Source organism: Narcine bancroftii, chromosome 5 (genome assembly GCF_036971445.1).
Source record: "Narcine bancroftii isolate sNarBan1 chromosome 5, sNarBan1.hap1, whole genome shotgun sequence".
NCBI lineage: Eukaryota > Metazoa > Chordata > Chondrichthyes > Torpediniformes > Narcinidae > Narcine > Narcine bancroftii.
Genome location: NC_091473.1, coordinates 12,142,443 through 12,170,324, shown reverse-complemented (window position 1 = coordinate 12,170,324; position 27,882 = coordinate 12,142,443). Strand labels below are relative to the sequence as shown.

At 38.0% G+C, this 27,882-nt stretch overlaps 1 protein-coding gene and 1 long non-coding RNA gene across 6 annotated transcripts in view; one reads left to right on the top strand and one right to left on the bottom strand.

Annotated features, from left to right (window-relative positions):
- dnah1 (dynein, axonemal, heavy chain 1) overlaps window positions 1-27,882 on the bottom strand; it is a 431,328-nt gene that overhangs the window by 297,061 nt on the left and 106,385 nt on the right. For all 4 annotated transcript variants that reach the window (XM_069936771.1, XM_069936773.1, XM_069936772.1 and 1 more), the window contains 6 exons: window positions 25,370-25,525; window positions 23,611-23,809; window positions 12,105-12,358; window positions 8,994-9,206; window positions 8,256-8,420; window positions 1,022-1,143 (listed from right to left, as the gene is read on the bottom strand). In XM_069936771.1, coding sequence (XP_069792872.1) covers window positions 1,022-1,143; window positions 8,256-8,420; window positions 8,994-9,206; window positions 12,105-12,358; window positions 23,611-23,809; window positions 25,370-25,525 — 1,109 coding nt within the window. The remainder of the gene's footprint in view (window positions 1-1,021; window positions 1,144-8,255; window positions 8,421-8,993; window positions 9,207-12,104; window positions 12,359-23,610; window positions 23,810-25,369; window positions 25,526-27,882) is intronic.
- LOC138763132 (uncharacterized) lies at window positions 54-27,870 on the top strand. 2 transcript variants are annotated; one of them, XR_011357335.1, is made up of 3 exons: window positions 54-134; window positions 8,288-8,375; window positions 27,806-27,870. It is a non-coding gene; the product is annotated as an uncharacterized lncRNA (long non-coding RNA). The 2 variants fall into 2 exon arrangements; XR_011357334.1 differs by lacking the exon at window positions 54-134 and adding an exon at window positions 6,258-6,345.

Here is a 27,882-nt window from a genome sequence, read left to right as displayed (position 1 = left end):
AAAATCATTTACTCAGTCACACGCAGCTTTTGAAAACCCTGCACATTCCAAATGACGTCACTCGGAACCCACCAAGCCAGTTCGTTTAAGCCTCCAGTGAACCATTACAGCCTCATCATCTGTGCTGAAATAAGGTAGATGTGGCTTTGTTTCCTTGAGTATAGTTATTTAGCTTCCTAATATAGCAGTGAACAGCAAACTGAGAGGTAGAGCATAGATGCAGTGACTGGAAGCTTAGAATGGTTGTAATCTTGATTTCAACTGTGATGGGAGTCCAGGCATGTACACAAGACAGTCTTCAAAGTCACAGGAATTCAGAGATCTCACTGGGCACAGGTATCTCATGTAGTTATGAAGTTGAACCCTGGGTAGTTAAAATCTTCAGTGTTGAATCCTTCTCTGCATCCACCCAAGCTGTCCCCCCCTGGCTGCCTGTGGTGCTTCTGATGCCAATCTCATTTCCATGTCATCAACAGGAGGAGTCTTGGGTGTAGAAAAATATCATTGGAAGTTGGTTTCGAGTGTAGAAGTCCAGTTGAAGATGCAAGAATGAATTGGTATTAACTGAGAATAGATGGGTTATGCAGATCTGTGGAACAGCCTGGCAAAGAAAGTGATTCTATTCTATTTTCAACCTTATTTTATTCAGCACTGTTAGAATTATCTCTGAAATAGACTCAAACTCTCATACTTTTCATTCAGATGCAATAGTCCTGCCTTTGTGGTACATCTAACGTGCTGGAAGAGAAAAACTGCAATGTTTAATTAGTGCCATGTCATTATTTTCAGGACTAGTCTGAAAACATTGTAATGATTTTTCTGAGTAATTGCCCACTTTGCTTTTTTTTAAAGAGTCAAATTTTTAAGGAGGCCTCCCACTAATTTATACAATTACATAATCTCATTTTCTCCAACAAGTTGATCTATAAAATCCAGGAAATCCATTCTAGAACATTTCTTGTGTCAACAATAAAAAACTCTTTCTCAAAAGTTTTTTAACAATGAAAAATATCCTGTGTACCTTGGGAAAGAGCTCCTCTTTGTCTCCAAATATTCACTGAGACCTTTCTGCACAAGGTCAAGTTGTTTGTTACATTCGCGCAAATTCTCTAGCAGCCTTCCATCAGAGCATAATTCAATAACCTGTGGAAAGGGATTAAAATATTAATCAACTAACCAGCATAATGTCAATGATAAGATACCTTTCACTGATTTCCCCAAGTTCATTATCATCCAATTACAACCGGACAAAAGAGTGCTCTTTGGTCCTCAGTGCAAAATCATGCAAACACACATTCAAATGGTTTTAAAAGGAGGGTTTCTTCTTCTTCTTTGGAAGAATCCATGGACTTTTATCGCGGGCTTCCGGGTACTAGGGTCAACGACACCATCAGAGCTAGGGATGCATGTTTCTTAAAAGGGGAATGTACGAGTTGGAAATGTCTCTTAAAAGTGAAATGTTACAACAATATTTTTTTTAATTGTAAAGATTTTATTGTTACACAATATCTGTTTGAAAAATGGTACGGATAAAACACTAAAGTTTATTAGTCTTAATATAACAGGATAAACAGAACAGTGAAGAGGAAGTGGATCTTGGCATACTTAAAGAAATTAAAAGTGGATATAATCTTTCTCAGGAAACGCATCTTATTAAATTGGAACATGATAGACTCAAACTCAAGTTTGGTAGCTGTAGGCCCCTTTGTTGGTACTATTCTGTTAATTCATCTAGTGCTATCCTCTGTTTCCCCCCTTTCCATAAGAATTTCCTTATTATTTTCTTTAACTCATTGAAGAATTTCTCTGTTAAGGGAAATGGTAACAATTGAAATAGATATTGTATCCTTGGGAAGATATTCATTTTAATACAATTTACCCTTCCTATCAGTGTTAGTAGTAAATCTTTCCAATGTTCTAAGTCATCTTGTAATTTCTTCATTAATGGCTGATAATTTAATTTCTATAGATGGCCTAGGTTATTATCTAGTCTAATACCTAGGTATTTTTGGCCTGGAAGTCAGCCTGAAGAAAACTGAGGTCCTCCATCAGCCAGCTCCCCACCATGACTACCAGCCCCCCCCCACATCTCCATCGGTCACACAAAACTCAAAACGGTCAACCAGTTTACCTATCTCGGCTGCACCATTTCATCGGATGCAAGGATCGACAACGAGATAGACAACAGACTCGCCAAGGCAAATAGCGCTTTTGGAAGACTACACAAAAGAGTCTGGAAAAACAACCAACTGAAAAACCTCACAAAGATTAGCGTATACAGAGCCGTTGTCATACCCACACTCCTGTTCGGCTCTGAATCATGGATCCTCTACCGGCATCACCTACGGCTCCTAGAACGCTTCCACCAGCGTTGTCTCCGCTCCATCCTCAACATTCATTGGAGCGACTTCATCCCTAACATCGAAGTACTCGAGATGGCAGAGGCTGACAGCATCGAATCCACGCTGCTGAAGATCCAACTGCGCTGGGTAGGTCATGTCTCCAGAATGGAGGACCATCGCCTTCCCAAGATCATGTTATATGGCGAGCTCTCCACTGGCCACCGTGACAGATGTGCACCAAAGAAGAGGTACAAGGACTGCCTAAAGAAATCTCTTGGTGCCTGCCACACTGACCACCTCCAGTGTGCTGATATCGCCTCAAACCGTGCATCTTGGCGCCTCACAGTTCGGCGAGCAGCAACCTCCTTTGAAGAAGACCGCAGAGCCCACCTCACTGACAAAAGACAAAGGAGGAAAAACCCAACACCCAACCCCAACCAACCAATTTTCCTCTGCAACCGCTGCAACTGTGTCTGCCTGTCCCGCATCGGACTTGTCAGCCACAAATGAGCCTGCAGCTGATGTGGACATTTACCCCTCCATAAATCTTTGTCCGCAAAGCCAAGCCAAAGACCTAGGTATCGAATTGCTTGTGTCTGCCATTTAAATGGTGATTCTTTCTTAAACTTTGTGAAATCCGTATTATTCATTGGCATCGCTTCACTTTTATTTGCGTTGATCTTGTACCACGATACTTCTCCATATTCCTTCAATTTCTTATGTAATTCTTTTATTGATAATTCTGTTTCTGTTAAGTATATTATGATAGCCTTAGCTGTAGCAAAAAAATGTATAATGTCAACCTGGAAATCAGAAGAGAGCCTGAGAGTACAGCAATGGTACATAGAAATGAATAAATGTATTCCATTGGAAAAATAACATCACAGTATTCGAACAAATTTGGGAACCATACAAGGAACACAACAGAGAGGGCCTACCATGGACCTCCACCCCCTAAAATGACAGAATGAAAAGACGACGAAATGAACTGACTCAGTGTGTAAAAGTAGATGACACAATTTTCTTGTTTATTTTCAGTGTGTGATGACATTGTTTAATGGGTTTATTGTATTGTATATGTTGAATGTTTAGTGGGTAGGGAGGGGGGGGAAGGATGGAGGGAAGGGAGGGGGGAAAAGGGGAGAAAATGACACTGTCTATATTCAAGAGAGAAATGCTTGTGTGTAGTTTGGTTAATGTGGTTCATAGTGTGAAGAATAAAAAAATTTTTTAAAAAGGATTGACTTATTTTTAATGTCTTCCCAGTTAAAAAGTAGAGTGATAAAAACCTAACGAAACTTCTATCTCTCCATTAATATTAACTGTAGCAATAATGGAAAAGCAAGAGAATGTATACAGATGGTATCTCAATACTACATTGATTAAAAGAACAGACTTGTGAATTTATAAAGAGACTGATAGAAATATTTTGTGAAACAAATCTGCCATCTATTAATAATAGCTTTTTTGATATGGAACATGCCCAAAGCATATTTAAGGGGACAAATTATATCCTATAAAAATAACTTTAAGAGGGAACATCTGGAAGAAGTAAACAGTGGGGAGAAAAATATTAAAGAATTTTTTTTTAATTAAAGAATTGGACTACAAGAAGAATACAGATTACTGGAGAATAAAAAGCTAAACTACAATACAGTACAAAAATACAAGACAGAAAAAGCTACCTTAAAAACTAAATAACAATACTATAAGTTAGGTGAATGGGTGCACAAAGTTTTCACTTGGCAGATTAAAACAGAGGAGTCAAGAATGATAAATGCTATAAAAACAGAGACAGATACCCTAGCATATAACCAAAAAGAAATTAATGAAATTTTTAGACAATATTACCAGAAATTATACAAATCAAAATTACAAGGAGATGAGAATGAAATGGAAGAACTTTTGATAAATATCGAATTTCCAAAACTAGAAGAGAGAAAGGATAGAACTAGACACTCCCTTCACAAAGGAAGAAATCAAAAAAGGGAATGGGCACCCTACAGGCTAATAAATCACTGGGGGAGGATGGAATTTCAACTGAATTTTATAGATAATTCAAATAATTATTAATGCCCCTGTTAATGGATGCCTTGGACCAAGCTGTGGAACCACAGACCTTCCCGGAATCATTCTCAACCACAATTATTAGTGTTACCAAAAGAGAATAGGAACCCACTAAAAACTTCATCAGACCATTATCTCTATTAAATGCTGATTTTAAAATACTCGTGAAATAATTGACTAATAGTTTAGGACAATACTTGCCAAAACTGATACATATGAATCAAGCAGAATTTGTTAAAGGAAAGCATTCCTCAAATAGTCTAGGAAGATTATATAATATAATACATGGCAAAATCTGAATAAAATCCAAGTATTACAGTCTCCATTTGACCATTTAGAGAGGCTCTTTTTATTTAAAATACTGGAAAATTTTGATTTAGGCAAAACATTTATGAATTAGATTAAAATTTTATACCATAAACCACAAACTAAAATAATAACAAATAATCAGATGTCAGTGGTGTTCACCTTGAGTAGATCAAGTAGACAGAGATGTCCCCTATCCCCAGCACTTATAATTTTAGCAATTGAACCACTGGCAGAGACATTAGGGAGGGATCTGAATATAAAGAGCTTCAAAGTTGGGCAAGAAGAACACAAAATCAGTTTATTCGCCGATGTTGTGGTATTGTACCTATCAGAACCGGCTAAATATTTGGAATAATTATAAGGAGCACTAGAAAAATATGGAAGAATATCAGGCTATAAAATAAACATGGATAAAAGTGAAATAACTCCATTAACAAATTTTGAACATGAAAGATACCAAAAGGGAAGTCAATTTAAATGGAAGATGGATAGAATAAAATATATTGGAATAGCAAATGACAATAACTTGTAAAATCTATTCAAACTGAATGATGTTCCTCTTCTTGGGAAGACAGAAAGAAACATACAGAAATAGAGAGACTTATCGATTACTTTGGTGAGAATGGTTAACTGTGTCAAAATGAAAGTGGTGCCAAGACTGCAATACCTTTTTTAATTGCTGCCTATTCCGTTACCTATAAATTTTTTAAGCTACTGAACAACCATATTAGACAATTCTTATGGAGTAAGAAGGTACCAAGAATGGCACTGGAAAAACTAACATGGGACTAGGGGCTGGGAGGAATTAAGACTCCCAGTAGCTGTATAGGCTAGATTTCTTGTAGTCTTCTTCACTGAAGTCAACCCCCTGTCTTGGGTTCAAATGGGAATGTACTCAATGGAGGGGGAGAAGCAAAGGATTTTATCTATAAATGGAGTGTCAAATCACTAAAGAAAAAGGTGGATAATCCCATTTTAATACATATGATTAGAACGTGGCAAGAAATTAATGAATATATAGGAAAAAAAAGTAGGGATATCAATAAAAGCAACATTGTGTAAAAATATATTATTGCCTTTGAACATGGGAAATAGAATATTAAATTTGTGGCATGGCAAAGGTATAAGATGAGGACTGTTAGACGGAAGGAACTCTTATATCCTTTGAACAATTAAAACACAAATATGGAATGGCCAATGGGACCTTCTTCTGTTTTCTCCACCTTAGATTATTCTTAAGAGAAAGTTGGGAACCAATGTTGACCCCACCTAAAATTAGTGAAACTGAATGAATGGTCTGGGTGGGAAATACACCCAAATTTATAACAAAAATGTACTATGCCCTCCAGAGGAAAAGTGCAAAATCAGGGTTGCAGAGGTGAAGGGAAAGATGGGAGTTGGACTTGGGTGTGGCGATTTCAGAAAGAAACTGGTCAGATTGGTGCAAGGACAGCATGACAACAATTATAAATGCAAGATTATGAATTGGTTCAGTCTAATTTTTTTACACTAATTATATCTTATCCCACAAAAGTTACACAGATCAAAAGCTAAAATTTCAGAGACGTGTTTCAGATGTGGGATTGAGGCAGGAACTTTTCTATAAGCTATGTGGTCGTGCATGAAGGTAAGGCCATTTTGGCAAGAAATTGCAGAAAAATTAACAAGGATAACAGGAGTGGCCCAGAGCTATATCTATTAGGTAATTTTATGAAAATAAGCAACAAAATGACCAAATGTCAAATCTCATTTATAAAAATAGCACTGACGGTAGTGAAAAACTGCATCGGAATCACTCCCCTCTACTTAAAGCATGATGGACTGTGGAAATGAACAGCTGTATACCTATGGGGGAAAAAATTCACATATAACTTAAAGAATAAATATGACACTTTTGTAAAGGTCTGGCAGCCATACCTGGACCACATTGGGGCCCAGATACAATAATAAAAAAGGGAAAAAAGGTTATAAAAGTAACTATTATACATACAAATACATCGTTTCCTCAGTTATACTCCATATACTCAAAATATATGTAAGCTCTGGTGGTGAACAGATCTGTATGCGTGGAGGGGGGGAGGGAGGAAGGGACTGTTTTGTTTTTGTTTGTTGTGTTTGTAAGAAAAAGTTTAATATATTGTATATTTAAAATGTTACTATGTATATTTTTGAAAAAAAAATCAAAAATAATTTTTTTTTTAAAGTTGCAAATTGTAGATAAAGTTACAGTTTGCAGGTGGAATGTCATTTAAGATTGGGGTCTGCCCACTGGTCAGTGCACACCTTGCCATTGGCTGGTTCAAATCACCTAGCATCCTTATTGGCTAGAGCCATGTATTTAGCACCAGCACAGAAGACATTCTGCCTTGTGGTGATAGCCCTGGACACTGCTCCTTGCAGGTCGCTACTGTAGATGTCGCTTGGAAGGGTCGCGAGGTAAGGTGCACATTACACTGAAAGCTGAGCCGTGGTATTGCTGTAGCTCAATACTGGCAATAGATCTGCCACTTTCAACTAATCAGGGGTCCGAGACCGTGCATATACCCCTCGAGATATAGTAGTATCAGATCCACCTCCTCTCAATCAGGGGTCCAGCAAGGTGCTTATAGTATGTGAATGTCTGCATTGCCTGAGTGAATTAATAATTGTGTACTGTTTAACATTCTCCCCTCTTTGTTTCCCGTTACAATGTTTTCATGCTCCTTTATAAATTGTGCACATATTTTCCCACACTCTTTTCCGCTATGATTTTCCCATGCTCTTTTATTAATTGTTGTATCAATACAGTTATGTTTGATTGCAAACTCTTGTGTTCAGACTCATCTGTCTGAGAACCTACTAAAACTGACACTTTCTCAACTAAACAAACAGGAAGTTTCATTTAATGAGATAGGCTTAGTTAGATTTCTGTCCTGGTCAAGACACTAATTCAATCCTTCACAATAAGCCCATGAACTCCAACAGCCTTCTTCTAAAGCATATTGCATACAAAAGTATGCTGCAGGAAGATCAGAGAGTTGTGATGATTAACCACTGGAATAATCTGCACAGCCAACATTGATAAGAATGATTGAGACAAGAAGGAAGTAGGGTAAAATAATGAAAGTAGAAATTATGGACTTGGGTCAAGAATGGCTGTTAAGATGTGAGTTGACCTATGGAACATTCAACCAGGTTATATAGCCAGAATTGAGGCACACATACCTGGGTAGGAGATGGCACATAGTCAAGAAACAACAAAAGAAAATCCAGATTTAAAGAAAATATGGAATAAAATTTAGGTGGAAGAGTGGAATCTGAGTTGCATATTAATAAACTAATATATCAATTTGGAGACAGGTCCAGAGGAACCTCTATAAGGGGCCATTCATCCCATCAGTCTCATGCAACTGGTTTGAAATCAAGACACCAGAGACATGAGAGCAAATAGTTTATCGATGATACTTCACATGTTTTAGCCAAAAAGCAATTGAGTAATATAATTAGATCATTAAAAACTGACAGCTGCCAACAATAAAAGCATAATGGTAATCATACCTGTCTATTTTCATTTGCATTTTTCATTATAGATATCCATAGCCGTTCCATGGTATGATATCGTTTACTTTCCACTGGCAGCTGTCTGTTAATATCATCGGAGCTGAAGATAGGTTCCAGGTAAATCCAAGATCTCTGACACTGCAGCCATTCTTCCAGGACGTCCTGAAAAAATACAAATATAATGTAATCTTTGACAGTGCCACTTGAAGCATAATCACTTATTCATTTTTTGCTGTGGTTGTAATCTTGACCAGGTCTTTAAGGATAAATCTACTAATTTCTTCATGAAAGATCATCAACTTGGGGCTGGGCGGTGATTGGCTCGGCTGCATTTGACGCGCGGTTTGTGCTTGCAATCACTCGGTGTCTGTCTCTCCCGCGCAGCAATGCTATTATTTTTAAAAATAATAAATAATAAATAAATAAATAATAAATCAGAAAATAAATAAATAAACAAACAGATAGATAGATAAATAAATAAATAAATAGAGATCGTCAACTTCAAATGTTAATTCTGTTTCTTTCTCTGCATAAATGCTCCTGAACCACTGACCATTTCTAGTATCATCTATTTTCATTTCTGATGACATTCTTATCAGATATGGAGGACTAAATTTTCTTTCTTTCCATCTTCTATTGACTATAGAGTTATGATTGCTGGCCAAGCTGTAAATTTGTAGTGATTGCATTCTGGTTCGGAAATCTTGCTGAATTACGCATCATTGCATATCTCACCTGGGTCAAACGGAGTTTGCTTTCCCAACTGTTGATCCTTGTTTCATATGGCTTCTTATAAGGTGAGAAAGCCATGCTTTGTGTCATAACAATATGATCATCCAGTAATTGAGAAGCTTCATCTGGACTTTTCAAGATAAAGGTTCCTGTTTCTTTGTATGGCATCACATCAAACAAAATATTTTCCCATTCAGCCTCCATCTTATCCAGGGCCTATAAATAAGATTTTGAACATTAGGACTTAGAGTTTTTTCTTTGACGAAAACATTCACTTCTTAGCAGCTGATTGCTTATTGTTGGTATAACATTAGCCTATCATAGATTGGAAATGTTTTAGAAATTAGAATGCTTGCAGTGAAGTCCTGACATATCCAAAATACAATTTTTAAAATTACTTTAATTAACTATGGAATGCAAGTATTACTGGAGATACAACCTTTTAATGGCCAATCCTCAAGTCATTATGGACATAGTGGTCAGTTGCCTTGTTGAACAGTTGCACTCTTTGTAGTGAAGATACCCTACAGTGCTGTGAGCTACTCTGTATCTCAGAAATGTTATCTAAAATTTAAAGAGTATTAGTTCATATCAAAGACTAGATTGCATAAGATAAAGATGACACATTGAGAGACACAAATATTTCAGGCCATTTCATAAACATGAGGAGCAAAGAATGTTCCCCAACAATATTATTTCTAAACAGATAATAGGCCAAAGGGTCAAAATATTGGAACACAGGTACAGATAGAGACCATTTTATCTCTTGAATGTATCTGCCGTGTACTCTCTAGGAATGGATGGTATAAATAATAACAGTATATTACAATAAATTAAACATGTCCCCTGATGTTCACTACTCAATTACACTGAAATATTCTCTCAATAAGAAAGCTGGACAACATTTTAATTATTCAAACTCAGTAGAAGGTAATTTATTAAACATTTTTGAATGAATGAGATTCTTAGAGCCTGAAATGATTTCCTGTCTGTCTCTTTTCAAAACCTTTTCAAGGTCACAATATATATTCTCCCTTACATAATACCAAGACAGGGTATAATTCTACAGTTGAGATCTAATAATGCAACTTTTTATGAGGGCAAAATAGTGAACTTTGATTTCCCTTACTAACATTGAGATTTTTCTATTTTTTGGTTCTGAAAGGACACTGATTCAGTGGAAAAGTGCAATTATGGTACTGGGGTGAGCTAAGAGAATGGTGGAAATTTGGACAGAGGTGGTGAGAATAGTTATTTCTGAATATTGGTCATGCAATATCAATAATTTCCACTCAGTGAATGATGATATTGGAAAAACTAATAGGGATAAAGGCAGAAAAGTCACCAAGACCCAATGACCTGAATCCAAAGATTTAAAAAAATATAAATGCAGAAATAGTGGACACAGAAATACTGAGATCTCGGAGGCTGCCAATTTATTGGAAAACTGAAAATGGTACGCCCCCATTCAAGAAAGGAAGGAGAAACTATTGAGAAACTACAGGCCATTTTTCTTAAGGTCAGATGTTGCCAAGATGCTAGCATCTATAATCAAGGAGGAAACAGGCAGACATTTAGAAAAGATTAATGTCATCAAACCAAGTCAACACGGTTTGGGAACTTTTATTTTAAACAACAAAGGACATATCAACTTTGGAAGCAGTCCAAAAGCGATTCACTGAACTAGTTCCTGAAATGAGCAGCTAAGGAAGTTCCTTTAACTTTAGAAGCATATCAGGTTCTAAGCGGGCAAGACAAGGTAGATGTTCATAAGGTTTTACTACTGAGAGTCTTGAAGGAGGGTACATAATTATAAAATAAGGGAATCAACATCTAAAATTGAGGTACATTGAAACATTTAACAAGGAGAAATAAAAATACAATTAAGTGGAAGCAGGAGCAGGCCACCCCCATCTTCCTACCCCTCTCCCTCTCCCTCTCTCTCTCTCCCCCTTATTAGCATATTGTTCCCTGGAAATTATACAAGCATTTTGTATTAGTCCTACAAAAATGCATTGCCATATATTTCTTCAATTTAAGTTTTATTTGCCATTATATGGCCCACCATCTACATGCAACTAAATCCATTTTAACTTGAATGCACCATATTACCTTTGCATGGCTGTCATCTGCAAATGTACTGATCATAGTCCTAATATCACTGCCCTTATATCACTCTGCCCCTAATACCATAGGTCCTCTTTTATTCAAAGTAACCTTTAAAACAGACAGGAAGCTGAAGCATCTGCAAAAGGAGCAATAATTTCAGAGACACAAATAAACCTAATCCAAGGACATGATTTATTTAGCTGCTTTCTTTGTAGAACTTTTTTGAATCTGGCTGTCAACAGATAAATGCCTGCTAAGTAAGGGCTTTTCCAGGTGCTAATAAACCAAGAACCCTTCCCCATCAAAACAACTTACTTATGAAAAATTATTACAATAACATTAAATCAAGCAATTTATGGACATAAACAGGCTTCTTTCACACAGATCAAGAGGGAGACATTACATAAATCAGTTGTCAGGGGTGTGATATTTGTAACATCCAAACATGTATTTGGAGAAAAACATGTTTGCAAATTGCAAGAGCACTGTGATCAGGGATGATCATCTTTAGACATGGGAACTACATCCTCTCAATGATAACTGGGATGACCTACTTGCAGGCCCAAGGTCTGTGCTGCCGCTGGCAGCCCGACATCCCTGGTCAGTTGACTCTGAAAAAATTTCAGATAAATGAGGATTTCTGATTTGTTTCAGGTATCCTCATTTATCTGAAATTTTTTTTTTAAAATTTGGTTAAATGATCATTTCAGAGATTCTGATTTTGGATAATCAGAGTTGACTGTATTTGTAATGTCAGCTTGGACGTTGTGTTTTTCTTTAGTTCTGATAAATTTTAAAAAGAATTTTGGATTGCGAGTCTTGGTTCATTTTATCCCACCCAGATTGGTTCACGCTAAAGAAATATAAAGAACTACCTTCAGTCATTACTAAAGGCAAGGATAAAAATAGCCTCAGAACCAGTTCTGGGTGGTCATCATCATTCTTCCAACATCCACGAACAAAAATTCTTTATTTCAACTTTAGAGCCAAGTTCTGAGAATTTACCTGTTCAATGGCATATTCCTTTCCAGCAACTTCTGCTACCTTGGCAATTGCTTCTATATGGTATTGAAGATCCATGTCTAAACATCGGGCAAACGTCAGATTAGCCTTAGGCTTGATTGTTTTTTGGATCTTCTCTGATATTAGTTCCCAGTGCCGGTTTCGCATCCCAGGATTCCGCAGTGCTTGAATCAGGGAGATATATGGCTTAAATTCTTCAATCATTGATCGGATTTTCAGTGCAACATCTGAAAGACCTGTAATTGGTAAATAAAAAGATATGATTAGTGGATATCTGAATTTTGTCTACAAAGAGCAAATCAAGAATGACCTTGGCCTACAGTGTCACAAAGTGAATGTTACAATATTTCTTCTAAAATAAAAGCAAAATGGGGTTTCATTTAACCTCTTTGGTATTATCAAAGGTAGTCCTCAAAATACCCAATATTCCTATTTGTTTATATCAATGAAATGTTTATTCAGTAATCCTGATGCATATTCAGTAATTTATAAAGAAGAAGGCAAGGGAATTATTCATGGATTATTCACCCTGATAGTCTATGATGATAGTAAAAACACAATGCTGGATAATCTCAGCAGGTCATAAAGTGTATTTAATTCTTATTTGGCTTGGCTTCGCAGACGAAGATTTATGGAGGGGTAATGTCCACGTCAGCAGCAGGCTCGTTTGTGACTGACAAGTCCGATGCGGGACAGGCAGACACGGTTGCAGCGGTTACAAGGGATAATTGGTTGGTTGGGATTGGGTGTTGGGTTTTTCCTCCTTTGTCTTTTGTCAGTGAGGTGGGCTCTGCGGTCTTCTTCAAAGGAGGTTGCTGCCCGCCAAACTGTGATGCGCCAAGATGCACGGTTTGAGGCGATATCAGCCCACTGGCGGTGGTCAATGTGGCAGGCACCAAGAGATTTCTTTAGGCAGTCCTTGTACCTCTTCTTTGGTGCACCTCTGTCACGGTGGCCAGTGGAGAGCTCGCCATATAACACGATCTTGGGAAGGCGATGGTCCTCCATTCTGCAGACGTGACCTACCCAGCGCAGTCTGATCTTCAGCAGCGTGGATTCAATGCTGTCGGCCTCTGCCATCTCGAGTACTTCGATGTTGGTGATGAAGTCGCTCCAATGAATGTTGAGGATGGAGCGGAGACAATGCTGGTGGAAGCATTCTAGGAGCCGTAGGTGATGCCAGTAGAGGACCCATGATTCGGAGCCGAACAGGAGTGTGGGTATGGCAACGGCTCTGTATACACTAATCTTTGTGAGGTTTTTCAGTTGGTTGTTTTTCCAGACTCTTTTGTGTAGTCTTCCAAAAGCGCTATTTGCCTTGGCGAGTCTGTTGTCTATCTCGTTGTCGATCCTTGCATCCGATGAAATGGTGCAGCCGAGATAGGTAAACTGGTTGACCGTTTTGAGTTTTGTGTGCCCGATGGAGATGTTGGGGGGCTGGTAGTCATGGTGGGGAGCTGGCTGATGGAGGACCTCAGTTTTATTCAGGCTGACTTCCAGGTCAAACATTTTGGCAGTTTCCGCAAATCAAGACGTCAAGCGCTGAAGAGCTGGCTCTGAATGGGCAACTAAAGCGGCATCATCTGCAAAGAGTAGTTCATGGACAAGTTGCTCTTGTGTCTTGGTATGAGCTTGCAGGCGCCTCAGATTGAAGAGACTGCCATCCGTGCGGTACCGGATGTAAACAGCGTCTTCATTTTTGAGGTCTTTCATGGCTTGTTTCAGCATCATGCTGAAGAAGATTGAAAAGAGAGTTGGTGCGAGAACGCAGCCTTGCTTCACGCCATTGTTAATAGAGAAGGGTTCAGAGAGCTCATTGCTGTATCTGACCCGACCTTGTTGGTTTTCGTGCAGTTGGATAACCATGTTGAGGAACTTTGGGGGGCATCCGAGACGCTCTAGTATTTGCCAAAGCCCTTTCCTACTCACGGTGTCGAAGGCTTTGGTGAGGTCAACAAAGGTGATGTAGAGTCCTTTGTTTTGTTCTCTGCACTTTTCTTGGAGCTGTCTGAGGGCAAAGACCATGTCAGTAGTTCCTCTGTTTGCACGAATGCCGCACTGTGATTCTGGGAGAACATTTTTGGCGACACTAGGTATTATTCTATTTAGGAGAATCCTAGCGAAGATTTTGCCTGCAATGGAGAGCATGCCCATATGTATTAAGTGTACTTAATATAGCAAAGATAAATAACCAATGTTTCTAGCCTGAACACTTCATCAAGGTATGAGCAAAATGAGGCCAGGCGACTGAATAAAATGGTAGGGGGTTGCAGGGGGAGGACAACAGGCCCACAGGCAACAGATAATAGGTGGATAAGGTAAATGAGACACAAGACTCTAGGCTGATATTACATTTTTCCAAATCATCCAACCTGCCACAGCCTTTGCTGCATCTTTCATTTACATTTGTTTCACGTACTTGTTTTGTTTTCTTGTGAAACCATTTAAATTAATTTTCCCAACCAAGTAGAGTAGCATGTTCCAGAAACATTTCTTAAGTAGATAAATTTCTCAATGCTTTTTTTTTCCCCGGCACCATCTTTGTAAATGGTTTGTGAAAATCTTCCATTAATTCTGCATACATTCATTTTTGCATAGCCTTTAGTTTCAACCCAAATATCTTAACCAGTTATTTTTAAAGTTTTAATAAAATTTATGCAAATTCCAATATTCTAATCCACATAATACTTAGTTTGCTTTTTGTGCAGATGTTGAATGAGAGCAGAATCTCTCTTCTCCACAATGCTGAACCCGTAAAATAACCTGGTAATGAGTGTTTAACGTCATATGCAATCAGTTTGCTCTGCCTCTGAACGAATCATTGACTTCATTGAAAATTGTACAAGAGGCAATAAGGAAGGCCAATTACAATTGTAACATTTTTTTGTTTCAGTTTCAAGTCTTTATTTATAGATGTTAACTTCATTACAATCAACAAAAAAATTCCAATACATCCATGCCAGTTAAACTGGGTAGAGTTACCTTTGGATTCTCGTTGCCCTGAACCAGATAAGCAAGTACAGATAGACCCTGAATTACAATGTTCCAACTGACAATATTTTGAAGTTATGATGATCATAATCTGTTTTGAATTGGAGTCCACCAGTATCAATGTGGCTGCTTTTCCTTCTCTGAAGGAAATGCTTCCATCCAATCAGCACACACAGATCACTTCCCACCACCACATCCCCCCCCCCCCCCCCCACCAAGGGTCATCATTTCAGTGCTCCTCTAGTGCCGTCAAGGAAATGTGCTTTGACGGAACCAACGCTGTTTTTAAAAAAAAGGTGATTTGAAATGCATGCGCAGATTGCCAGCGCTGGGGAGGAAGAGAGAGCAACAGCAATCTGCACATGCATTCCTAGTCACAATGTAGGTTGTGACGTGACATCACTGCCTCTGGTTACCTAGTGCCATGAGGAGAAGATGGTGAGTGAAGCAGAGGGAAGTGCTGAGAACAGGGTCGTCATGCTTGTCCCCCACCAAAAAACGGGGGATAGATTGAGTGGTGGGAGCAAGAGGAATGTTGAGTGTGTCTCCCTCCAGCAAGTTGCACACAGCCTGCTCAGTGCTGTGGACCAAACTACAACGTTTGAATAAAGGTTTTCAATGTCCTCTCCCTGACCGCCTGTGCATCTGAGCTCCCGACGCCCCAGCCCACCTGTGCCTGAACTCTGGTTTTTTTTGTGGCTTATTCCAGGAATGCATGATAAGACTGTCACAGTATGTTTTTTATTCGTACACATAGACCCCGATTTACGATAAATTCAAAGTACGATGCGAGTCTTGGAACCGAACCCCATTGTAAAGTTGGGATCTACCTGTACATCAACCTGGACAAGTTACATTTCACTGTTCAGACCTGTGACCACAGGAAAATTAAGAAGTACCTCAGGGAAAGTCTAAATTAATTTGGTATAAATCAAAAGAGAATGAAGCAATATAATTTGCACTGAAGAATGGAAGAAACAAACATCATCAAGCTGAAGAGTGGGTCAGAAGGACCCAGATGGTAAACATCTGGTGGGTGTTAAATTCATTTTGGTGAGTCATACAGTTTGCAGCACAGAAAAGGACTGTTTGGTCCATTGTGTCAAAGTTACCCATTTGGCTGCATTTGAATATCTCATCGCCCTCAAAATCTTCTAAATATTTAGACGAATATCTTCTAAATATTGTAATTATGCCTGCTTCTACCACTTTTTCTGGCAACTCATTTGACTGTACTCCCTCTACACTCATGACTACATAATCAAATACCACTCCAATCAATCTTCAATTTTGCTGACAATATCACAGTCAATGGCCAGGTATCAAATAATTAAGATACAGAATACAGAAAGAAGATTAAAAGTCATTCAGATGATGCTAAGATAATAACCTCTCTGTCAACATTAATAAGATGAAAGGGATGATCAATGGACAGGGGGCAGAGACCACAGCCCTGTTCACATCAAATAGAGCTGAAGTTGGAGGAGTCACGTGATGGAGTAGTGGCCGGACGGAGAACTCCAGCCCTCTCCAGAAAAGTCCGGAAAAACAAGAGAAAATACAAAGGCACAGAAATACAAGTTAAAGAAAAGTGAGTATAAAGGTGGAAAGAAGATGGAGACAAAAGGAGAAAAATCAAAATCAACGGAAAGAAGAGAGGAAGAGAAGACAACGGAGGAAAAAGGTGAAGGCCTTACCTGTCCGAAGAGGCCCGCTGTGGAGAGAGGATCCCACTACCTCAGGTCGGTAGAAAAAGAACTACAACAATGGCTCACAGAGCCGAGTAAAAGTGCGCAACCGCGCATGAAAAAAAACACACCGACGGGAGGGGGGACCAGATGGGGAGTCGATCTCCACAGCCGGCAACGACAGCTGCAGAACACCTGCAGCAAGAAGAGACCACAGAAGACAATGGAAACAAGAAAGAAGAGGAGGAAAGGGCATCAAAGAAACAACAGATGGCCAACCCAGAGAAAGAAGAAGAGGAAGAATACAGTGAAATAGATAAAGGGAAAGGCAAGGTAAAGGATATACTTGCTCTTGTTAGAGGATACATGGAGTCATTTAAAGAATGGCAAACACAGGAATTCAATGATTTAAGAAGAAGAATAAACAACACAGAAAAGAAAATAAATAAAATGGATATGACCTTAACAGAAATGGGGAAAAAAATGGACAAGATGGAAGAACGGACAATAGCAGCAGAAATGGAGGTAGAAGACTTAAAAAAGAAATTGGAGGAATCTAATAAAAAAACTAAAGAGACACAAGAATTACTAGCCCAAAAAATAGATATAATGGAAAATTATAACAGAAGAAATAACATAAAGATAGTGGGCCTTAAGGAAGTTGAAGAAGGCAAGAATATGAGGGAGTTTATAAAAGAATGGATCCCTAAGGCCCTAGGATGTCCAGAACTACAGCAAGAAATGGAAATAGAAAGGGCACATAGAGCATTGGCCCCTAAACCACAACCACAACAAAAACCAAGATCTATTGTAGTAAAATTCCTAAGATATACTACAAGAGAAAAGGTACTGGAGAAGACAATGGAAAAAGTAAGAGAGGGCAACAAACCACTGGAGTATAAAGGGCAAAAAATCTTCATTTATCCAGATATAAGCTTTGAACTCCTAAAGAAGAGAAAAGAGTTCAATACAGCAAAAGCGATTTTATGGAAGCAAGGATATAAATTTACACTGAAGCATCCTGCGGTATTGAAAATATTTATTCCAGGACAACAAAACAGACTGTTCTCGGATCCAGAAGAAGCACGAAAATTTGCAGAACAATTACAAAAATAGACTGAGGGATGAAGACGGGTAATGAGAGCAAAAATGATCACGATTGATATGTATGTGGGTAAAGACAAAAATAGACTGAGGGATGAAGACGGGTAATGAGGGTAAAAATGACCACGATTGATATGTATGCGGGTAAAGAGGTATAAGAGTGAATAGAGACAATGGGCATACGTGAAAGTATCTGTAATTAGAGGAAAACATAGATAGTATAGACAAGAATTAATAAGGGAAGGTAATGGAATAGAGAGAATAAGGAGGGAATTAAAAGAGTGACCTTTGTGACATATAAAAAGTGAAATCTTTTCTGGGGGGGGCTGGGTGGGGGAAAAGAGCGGTCACTGCAAAATCAGTTGACGCTTGCGAGTGGATTCGCAAATCCAAATGGAGAGGGGAGATGTGGTTGTCCGACAAGGGATAAAGGACAACTCAGGAGGGGAAGGGGAGATTGGGGATAAAGAAGATAGAAATAGGAGAATAAGGAAAATGTTGGATGTTGTAGGAATGTTGTCTGGTAAAGTGTTGAAAATAAGAAAACAGAAATGGAAAAGGAGGAAAGGTAATGATGGAAAAACGGAAAGAGAAGATAAACAAAATATAAAATGGCTACGCTGAACTATATGACTCTAAATATTAATGGAATACATAACCAAATTAAAAGGAAGAAACTACTAAATTTACTGAAAAAGGAAAAAATAGATATAGCATTTGTCCAAGAAACACACTTAACTGAATTGGAGCACAAGAAATTAAAGAGAGATTGGGTAGGACATGTAACAGCAGCATCGTATAATTCAAAAGCAAGAGGAGTGGCTATATTAATTAGCAAAAATGTGCCATTTAAAATAGAAGAGGAAATAATAGGAGATTATTTCAGGGAGATATGTTATGATAAAATGTCAGATATATTCAGAGCTTTGGAATCTACTTAATATATATTCACCTAACGAAGAAGATCAAAAGTTTATGCAAGATATCTTTTTGAAGGTAGCTAATACGCAAGGGAACATACTAATAGGAGGGGATTTCAATCTGAATTTGGATCCAAATATGGATAAAACGGGGAAAAAAATTAACAGGAAGAACAAAGTAACCAAATTTATAATTAAATCAATGCAAGAAATGAAACTTGTGGACATATGGAGGAAACAATACCCAAAGGAAAAGGAATACTCATACTACTCGACTAGACATAAAACATACTCAAGGATACACCTATTCCTGTTATCAGCCCACATTCAAGGGAGAGTTAGGAAAACGGAATATAAAGCTAGACTATTATCGGACCACTCACCCCTGTTATTGGCAATAGAGCTAGAGGACATCCCTCCAAGAATGTATAGATGGAGATTAAACCCCATGCTACTTAAAAGACAGGATTTTAGAGAATTTATTGAAAAACAATTAAAAATGTACTTTGAAGTAAATACGGAATCAGTGGAAGATAAGTTTATACTATGGGACGCAATGAAAGCATTCATTAGAGGACAAATAATAAGTTATGCAACCAAGATGAAGAAGGACTATAATCAGGAAACAGAGCAGTTGGAAAGGGAAATAATAAACATAGAAAAAAAATTAGCAATAAAGGAAGATACAACCAAAAGAAGAGAATTGGCGGATAAAAAAATAAAATATGAAACATTACAAACATATAAGGTGGAGAAGAATATAATGAAGACAAAACAGAAATATTATGAACTAGGTGAAAAAACACACAAAATCTTAGCATGGCAGCTTAAGACAGAGCAAACTAAGAAAATGGTATTGGCAACAAGGAAAAAAGACAAACAAATTACATATAATCCAAAAGAAATTAAGGAAAACTTCAGAGAATTCTATGAACAATTATACCGAACTGAAAACGAAGGGAAAGAAGGGAAAATAGATGAATTTTTGACTAAAATTGAACTACCAAAACTACAAATAGAGGAACAAAATAAATTAACAGAACCATTTGGAACAGTAGAAATACAAGAGATAATAAAAAAATTACCAAATAATAAGACACCAGGAGAGGATGGACTCCCAATAGAATTCTACAAAACATTTAAAGACCTATTAATACCGCCCCTCCTGGATGTAATCAACCAGATTGATGAGACACAAAACTTACCAGATTCATGTAAAACAGCAATAATTACAGTGATACTAAAACAAGGGAAAGATCCACTCTCACCAGCGTCATATAGACCAATATCTTTGCTAAACACAGATTATAAGATAATAGCTAAACTATTAGCAAACAGATTAGCAGAACAGGTACCGAAAATGGTAAATTTAGACCAAACTGGATTTATCAAAAAAAGACGCACAACAGACAATATTTGTAAATTTATTAACTTAATTCATGCAGTAGAAGGAAATAAAGCACCGGCAGTAGCAGTTGCTTTAGACGCAGAGAAGGCCTTCGACAGAGTAGAATGGAATTACTTGTTCAAAGTATTGCAAAAATTCAGTTTACCGGAGAAGTATATTAATTGGATTAAAGCATTATATAAGGGACCGTTAGCGAAAGTGACAGTAAATGGACATGTATCAAAGCAATTTAACTTAAGCAGGTCAACGCGGCAGGGATGCCCACTATCACCATTATTGTTTGCGCTAGCTATAGAACCACTAGCAGAATCGATAAGAATAGATAATAATATAAAAGGAATAAAAATAAAAGACAGGGAATATAAAATCAGTCTATTTGCGGATGATGTGATAGTGTACTTAACAGAACCAGAACTATCAATAAAAGAACTATATAAGAAATTGAAGGAATATGGAGAAGTGTCGGGATACAAGATAAACGTAAATAAAAGTGAAGCAATGCCTATGAATAACGCGGATTTCTCAAAATTTAAGGAGGAATCCCCATTCAGATGGCAAATGCAGGCAATAAGATACCTAGGTGTGCAAATAAACAAAAATCTAGGCCAATTATATAAACTCAATTACAATCCACTAATGAAAAAATTACAGGACGATTTAGAGCATTGGAAAGAGCTACCACTAACACTGATAGGAAGGATAAACTGTATTAAAATGAACATTTTTCCAAGGATACTATACTTATTTCAGGCATTGCCAATGCAACTGACAGAAAAATTCTTCAAAGAATTAAAGAAAATAATAAGGAGATTTTTATGGAGAGGGGGGAAACCGAGGATAGCACTAGATAAATTAACAGAATGGTATAAACAAGGAGGCTTACAATTGCCAAACTTCAAAAATTATTATAGAGCCGCACAATTAAGATACCTATCAGATTTTTATCAAACAAGGGAAAAACCAGACTGGACGAGACTAGAATTAGATAAAATAGGGGAAAAGATACCTGAACACATATTATATAAATGGGACGAAAAATTGGTACAACATAGAACTTCTCCAGTATTACACCATCTCCTCAATATATGGAAGAAGATTCATGTAGAAAGAAATAAAATAAATTATCAAATACCAAAACTAATATTGACGCAAAATAAGCTACTCCCTTTTACAATAGACAACCTTTCCTTTAGAAAATGGGAAAAAAAAGGGATTAAAAGAATAGAAAATTGTTTTTCAGGAAGTAGATTCTTATCCTTTGAACAAATGAGAGATAAGTACAATATAACTGGAGATACAGCGCTGGCATATTACCAACTGAGATCCTACTTGAAAGATAAATTAGGAAGCAATTTGAGTTTACCAGAGGGAAGTAACCTTGAATATGTGATTACAGATACAATGTTAATCAAATGATTTATAACAAATATGTATATCAAACTGCAAGAAAAGGAGAATGAGGAAACAAATGGTAAAACTAAACAAAAATGGGAACAAGATTTAAATATAAAGATAAAAAAGGAAACATGGGAGAAATTATGTTCTGGAACGATGAGAAATACAATAAATACGAGGCTGCGTATGATACAATATAATTGGTTACACAGACTATACATTACACCGCAAAAGTTAAATAAATGGGACCCAACAGTATCTGATAGATGTTTTCGATGTAAAAAAGAAAGGGGAACAACAATTCATGCAATCTGGACATGTGAGAGAGTAGAAAAATTTTGGGATGATCTCAATCAGATATTAAATAAAATAACAGAAAACAATATACCAAAGAATCCAGAGATCTTTCTCCTAAGTAACATAAAAAATAAAGAATTTGGAATTGACTTGGAAGATGCACAAAAAAGATTTGTCAAGATAGCCCTAGCCGTAGCAAAAACATGTATTATGTCAACCTGGAAATTAGAAGATAATTTGAAAATACAACAATGGTATATAGAAATGAATAAATGTATTCCATTAGAAAAAATAACATATAGTTTAAGAAATAATATTGAAATATTCGAACAAGTATGGGAGCCTTACATTAAATACAATAGCGAAAACCTACCGGGAACAAACATTACCTAAGTTGATGGAAGGAGAAGAAAAGAAAAGAATGGACTCAGTAGAATTTCTGGTGTATTTTTGTTGAATGACAACATTGTCTGACTGAATTAATGCAACCTAGATTGTATACCTAAAATGGATGAGGGGGGGGGGGTGGGGGGGTGGCTTGGGAGGAGGGAGGGGGGGGAGAAAAAATCACTGTAAATGTGTGGAAAAGAAAAAGTGTATATCATGGCTATTGTGATTTATGGTGTGAAAAATAAAAAAATTTGTATACAGAGAGAGAAAAAAAAAATAGAGCTGAAGTTGAAAGAGTAGATAGTTTCAAGTTCAGGTTAGCAAACCTTTCTAGTGGTCTGACCTGGACCAACCATTTTGACAAAGTGGTCAAGAGAGTGCACCAATGCCTCTATTTTCTTAAAAGACTAAGGAAGTTGAACAGGCCCCTCTCATCCTTCAACGACTTCTACAGGTTCATAATCAAAATCATACTTATTGGATGATTCACAATGTGGTATAGGAGCTGCTCTACTCCTGATTAGAAGAAGGAATTGAAGGTGGTGAATGCAGCTCAGAATATTACACACACTTCCTCCATATAGCTCCCCTTCAGAGGTAGTCAACATATTGAAGAATCCATCACACCCCAAATAGAGTGGATGAACACCACAATGATGCTCTCATGCTGCCCTTGTTTTGTATGAATTGATCTTTTATTTTCATTGTAACTCTATATTTTATAACTGTTCCCTTGCTCTTTTATTCTATATGATGGCATAATAGTTCGGAGTTGGGTAAGATCCAAAAACCTGATCATTTGACCATGATTTCCCCACATTATCCAAACCCCAATCACTGCCACCAAATTGTGCATCAAACACTACTCTCAATTCTTGATCACAACCTTCAAATCCATTAAACAGTTCCAATCTAGTTTTCCCCCAAGGTCTCCACCCACCAGTGGTTCCGACTCCCTTGAGACCCAGAGTCCCATCTTATGTCCCAATCTTTGTTCACTTAGCTGATTACCAAAATGACCCTGATCATTCAACTGTCTGACAGACACTTATACCCAGGGACTCACCTTGTGCACAAACCTAACTCCAATCTTGATCTTGACCACCAGCCTCCAGGCCTCAGATACTACTGATTTTTGCCACAGTAGGCACATCATTGCATGCCCATTCAACACATTCATTTGTGTGCAATAGAAATGCTTAAATTAAGCAATAACATACTATTTAATTAAAAACATCTTTTGAAATTATCAAAAATATTATACTTTGTAGAATAAAAAGAAAACAACTATTTGCCTGGAATGTCCTTGAAGAACTTGGTGCACCGATGCACAGTCTTGTAGGCATCAATTACATTCCTTTCTACTTGTTCTGCATCAATTGTATTCAGTGGATCATTCATCCAACTGTCATGCCAGCGTAACCAGTCTGATGTAGTTGTCCATAGATCCCGATAGGGTTGGAATTCTTTGACCATCTTGTAAAGCCTGTCATACTGATATAGCAACAGTAGTCAATACATGGCTCCAGGAGAAAAAAGTTCCTCTTATATACTTTCATTGCAATGAATAAAATCTTGATCTGCATTCATGAACTATTATTTATGAATGAACCTGGATAGTCAGCAGGAGAGTTGATGATACTTAATAGCATGTAATGTCTGTTCAAAGCTCTTGCTGACTATCCAGTTTCATTCACAATAATAATAGCACTTGAGGAAGAGCTGCTAACACTCATAAAATTGTCTTCGGTACAGATTGCTGCTTGGTAAACCATTACGTAAATGGCCTGGGAAGATATGGGTCAGTAACATGTCTGAGGAGATTGACAGTAGTGAAACATGGCAACATTAGTAGATCATTCAGTTCATCACATCTGCTCTGCAATTAGTTAGATCATGGCCTGACTGTATTCCAAATTTAGTGAGTTGCATTGATTCCATATTGCTTAATCCTTTTCTTTGGCTTGGCTTCGCGGACGAAGATTTATGGAGGGGGTAAAAGTCCACGTCAGCTGCAGGCTCGTTTGTGGCTGACAAGTCCGATGCGGGACAGGCAGACACGGTTGCAGCGGCTGCAGGGGAAAATTGGTTGGTTGGGGTTGGGTGTTGGGTTTTTCCTCCTTTGCCTTTTGTCAGTGAGGTGGGCTCTGCGGTCTTCTTCAAAGGAGGTTGCTGCCCGCCAAACTGTGAGGCGCCAAGATGCACGGTTTGAGGCGATATCAGCCCACTGGCGGTGGTCAATCAGTGCTTAATCACTGCTCAGCATAAATCTATCAACCACAAACTCAAAAGTTATTCCCTGAACTAGCATCTAATATTATATATACGCATATAATAATTGATACCATGTAAAAGTTGACCCCACCCCCATTCTTGATCCAAAAATATGGTATTTTTCATACATCGCATGTAAGAGTTGACCCCTTCTATTTTTGACACTGTCCACCCACCTGTTCATCTGCACTCCAGATGCTCTGAACGCGGACTTAACGCTCAGTCATGGCTACCCATCCATCCAAGCTCCCAATACCCCGAATTATGTAGGTACTTACCATGATCAAAAGTAGTACGTGTGTAATAGTCAACTCCCTAAATGTTTCCCTAAAAATTAGTCCACAAAATTTGACTATTACACACAATTATACAGTACTTTATATGAGAAAGAGTCCCAGCTCTTTTCATGATTGGACTGACCCAAAATTTAGAAGTCCATATTTTTACATGGAATTCTATAGTGAGTCCTCAATTGTAACACAGTAGCAATAGCAGCATGTCAGAAGATGCCATTGATGGGTTAAACCAGCATCTGTGCCCACTTTAAGAGTTCCACCTGATTATGTGGTTAATTCCCAATAGGCATTGCCTCTAGCACTGCTCCAATGTCTCTTGTAGTTTTATGCTACTTCCTACACTACATAAATTCGTTTGTCAACAGCAAAGGTCCTGAGAGTGGTATCTGTATCATTAATATACACAGTGAATAGTTGAAGAAACTGATTCTTGTGGGAATTTTTCTGGTTATTCCTGTTGCAGGGTTTAATTAAATATACTCACATTGGTAAGTGGCATATCAAAGAGACGTTCTCTACTGTTATAAAGTTGTGCTTGATTCTGTGATTCCACTAAATGCTTGTGGATTCGTCTGACTTCATTGGCAGTTTCATGTGCGCGGCTCATGTCCGTATAAGCAGAAAATCCAGCAACCGTAATCTAGGATATAAAAGTTACATGTAGAAATTGGTTCCCTATGGAAACTTTTGCAGTAATGATACAAATGTTTGTGGGTGGGAATATCTACGAGATTTATACTGCTCAATTCCAAGTATAATCTACATCAATTTTCATTTGTGTAGCACAAATTGTCCCAAAATTCTTCACAATTGAAGGTAAATGAATCAGGAATCTGGAAAAACAGACAGACACCCGATTAAAAAGGTAAAGAGGGGGGGGAGGAGGAGAGAAGGGAGGAAATGTAACATATGAATACAAGTGCAAGGGTGGAAGAGAAAGAAGCTGGGAAGTGATGGGGGGCAGATAACAGAGTTTTTCCACAGTTCTGACAAAACATTGATTGCCTTTTACTTGCAATGGATGCTGTGTTCAGATTTATTGTCAGAGTACATACAATGTTGAGATTCTTTTTTCTGTGGGTGAGGCAGAATTACCACTTATTGGTAGTGCTAAAAAAACTGTACATAGCGTATACATGTAAACAAATAAAGAACTGTAAACAGATAAATATAAAAAAAAACTGACTGTGCAATACAAAGAGAATAAAAACATTAATTAAATGCACAAGTAAAAGAGTCCTTAAATGAGTCCCTGATTGAGTTTGTTGCTGAGGAGTCTGATGGTGGAGGGGTAGCACCTGTTCCTGAATCTGATGGAACGAGCTCTTGTGGTACCTATACCTCTTTCCTGATGGCAGCTGGGTTGTGTGGATCCTTGATGATTCCTGCTGCTCTTCAACGGCGATGTTCCCTCTAGAAGTTCTCAGTGAGGAGGGTTTTTACCTGAGATGTCCTGGGAAATGTTCACTACCTTTCGAAGGGCTTTACGCACAGGAATGTTTGTGTCCCCATACAAGACCGTGATCTAACCAGTCATCACACTTTCCATTGCACATGTGTAGAAATTAGCCAAGGTTTCTGGTGTCATACCATACTTCCCCAACCTCCTGGGAAGTAGAGGTATTGACGTGCTTTCTTCATGAGCCATCAGTGTGCTGGGTTCAGGAAAGATCCTCTAAGATTGTGACTCCCAAGAACTTAAATTTGCTCACCCTCTCCACCTCTGATCTCCCAATGATTACTGGATTGTATACCTCTGGCTTTCTCTTACTGAAGTCAGCAATCAGTTCCTTGGTTTTGATGACACTGAGTGCAAGGTTGCTGTTGGTGAACCATTCAGCCAAGTTTTCAATCTCCATCCTGCATGCTAATTACCTTTCTTTATAAAACCCACTACCGTGGCATCGTAGGCAAAGTTATAGATCGTGTTATTGTTGTGCCAAGCCACACAGTCATAGGTGTAAAGTGAGTAGAGCAGGGGGTTAAGAGTGAAGCCCTGTGGTGCTCTGGCACTGATGGAGATTTTGGAGGAGATGTTCTTACCAATCCTCACTGAATGTGGTAGCATAGAACATTATATTCCTCCCAAAAATATTTATTAAACCCTTCCTACCTCTTAACCTTCTATTTTTCTTCCATCCATGTGCCTGTTTAAGAGTCTCTTAAATGCCCCTAATGTTTCAGTCTCCAACAACACCCATGGCAAAGCATCCAGGCACTCATAACTCTGTGTTAAAAACTTACCCCTGATGTCTCCCCTAAACTTTCTTCCCTTCATTTTGTACGGATATCCTCTGGTGTTTGCTACTCCTGCCTGGGGAAAAAGGCACTGATGGTTCACCTTATCTATGTCTCTCAGAAACTTGTAGATCTCTAATAGATCACCTCTCATTCCTCCCCACTCCAAAGAGAAAGTACCAACTCTGCTTACCTTGCTTCATAAGACTTATTTTCCAATCCAAGCAACATCCTGGTAAATCTCCTCTGCACCCTCTCCATAGCTTCCATATCCTTATTATTATGAGGTGACCAGAAATGAATGCAATGCTTTAAGTGTGGTCTCACCAGAGATTGCAACATGACCTCTCAACTCTTAAATTCAATCATCCTATTAATGAAGCCCAGCATCCCATAGGCCTTCTTAACCATCCTATCAATCTGCACAGCATCATTGGGAGATGTATGGATTTGGACCCTCTATTCCTCCCCAATGTTAAGTATCCAATCATTAATCCTGTACTCAGCCTTCAGATTTGACCTTCCAAAATATATCACCTCACATTTATCCAGATTAAACTCCATCTGCCACTTTTCTGCCCAACTCTGCATCCTGTACAACCTGATGAGCTTTTCCAGAAATGTTATGTATTACACTGGAATCTGAATAAAGTAATTAATTGCCAAAATATGTTTTCCTTAGGTTGATGACGAGTCTAATCAAAAGAGTGAAAAAATTATAATCAATGATCAACATTCAGTTTTGATGGATCTTTTCAG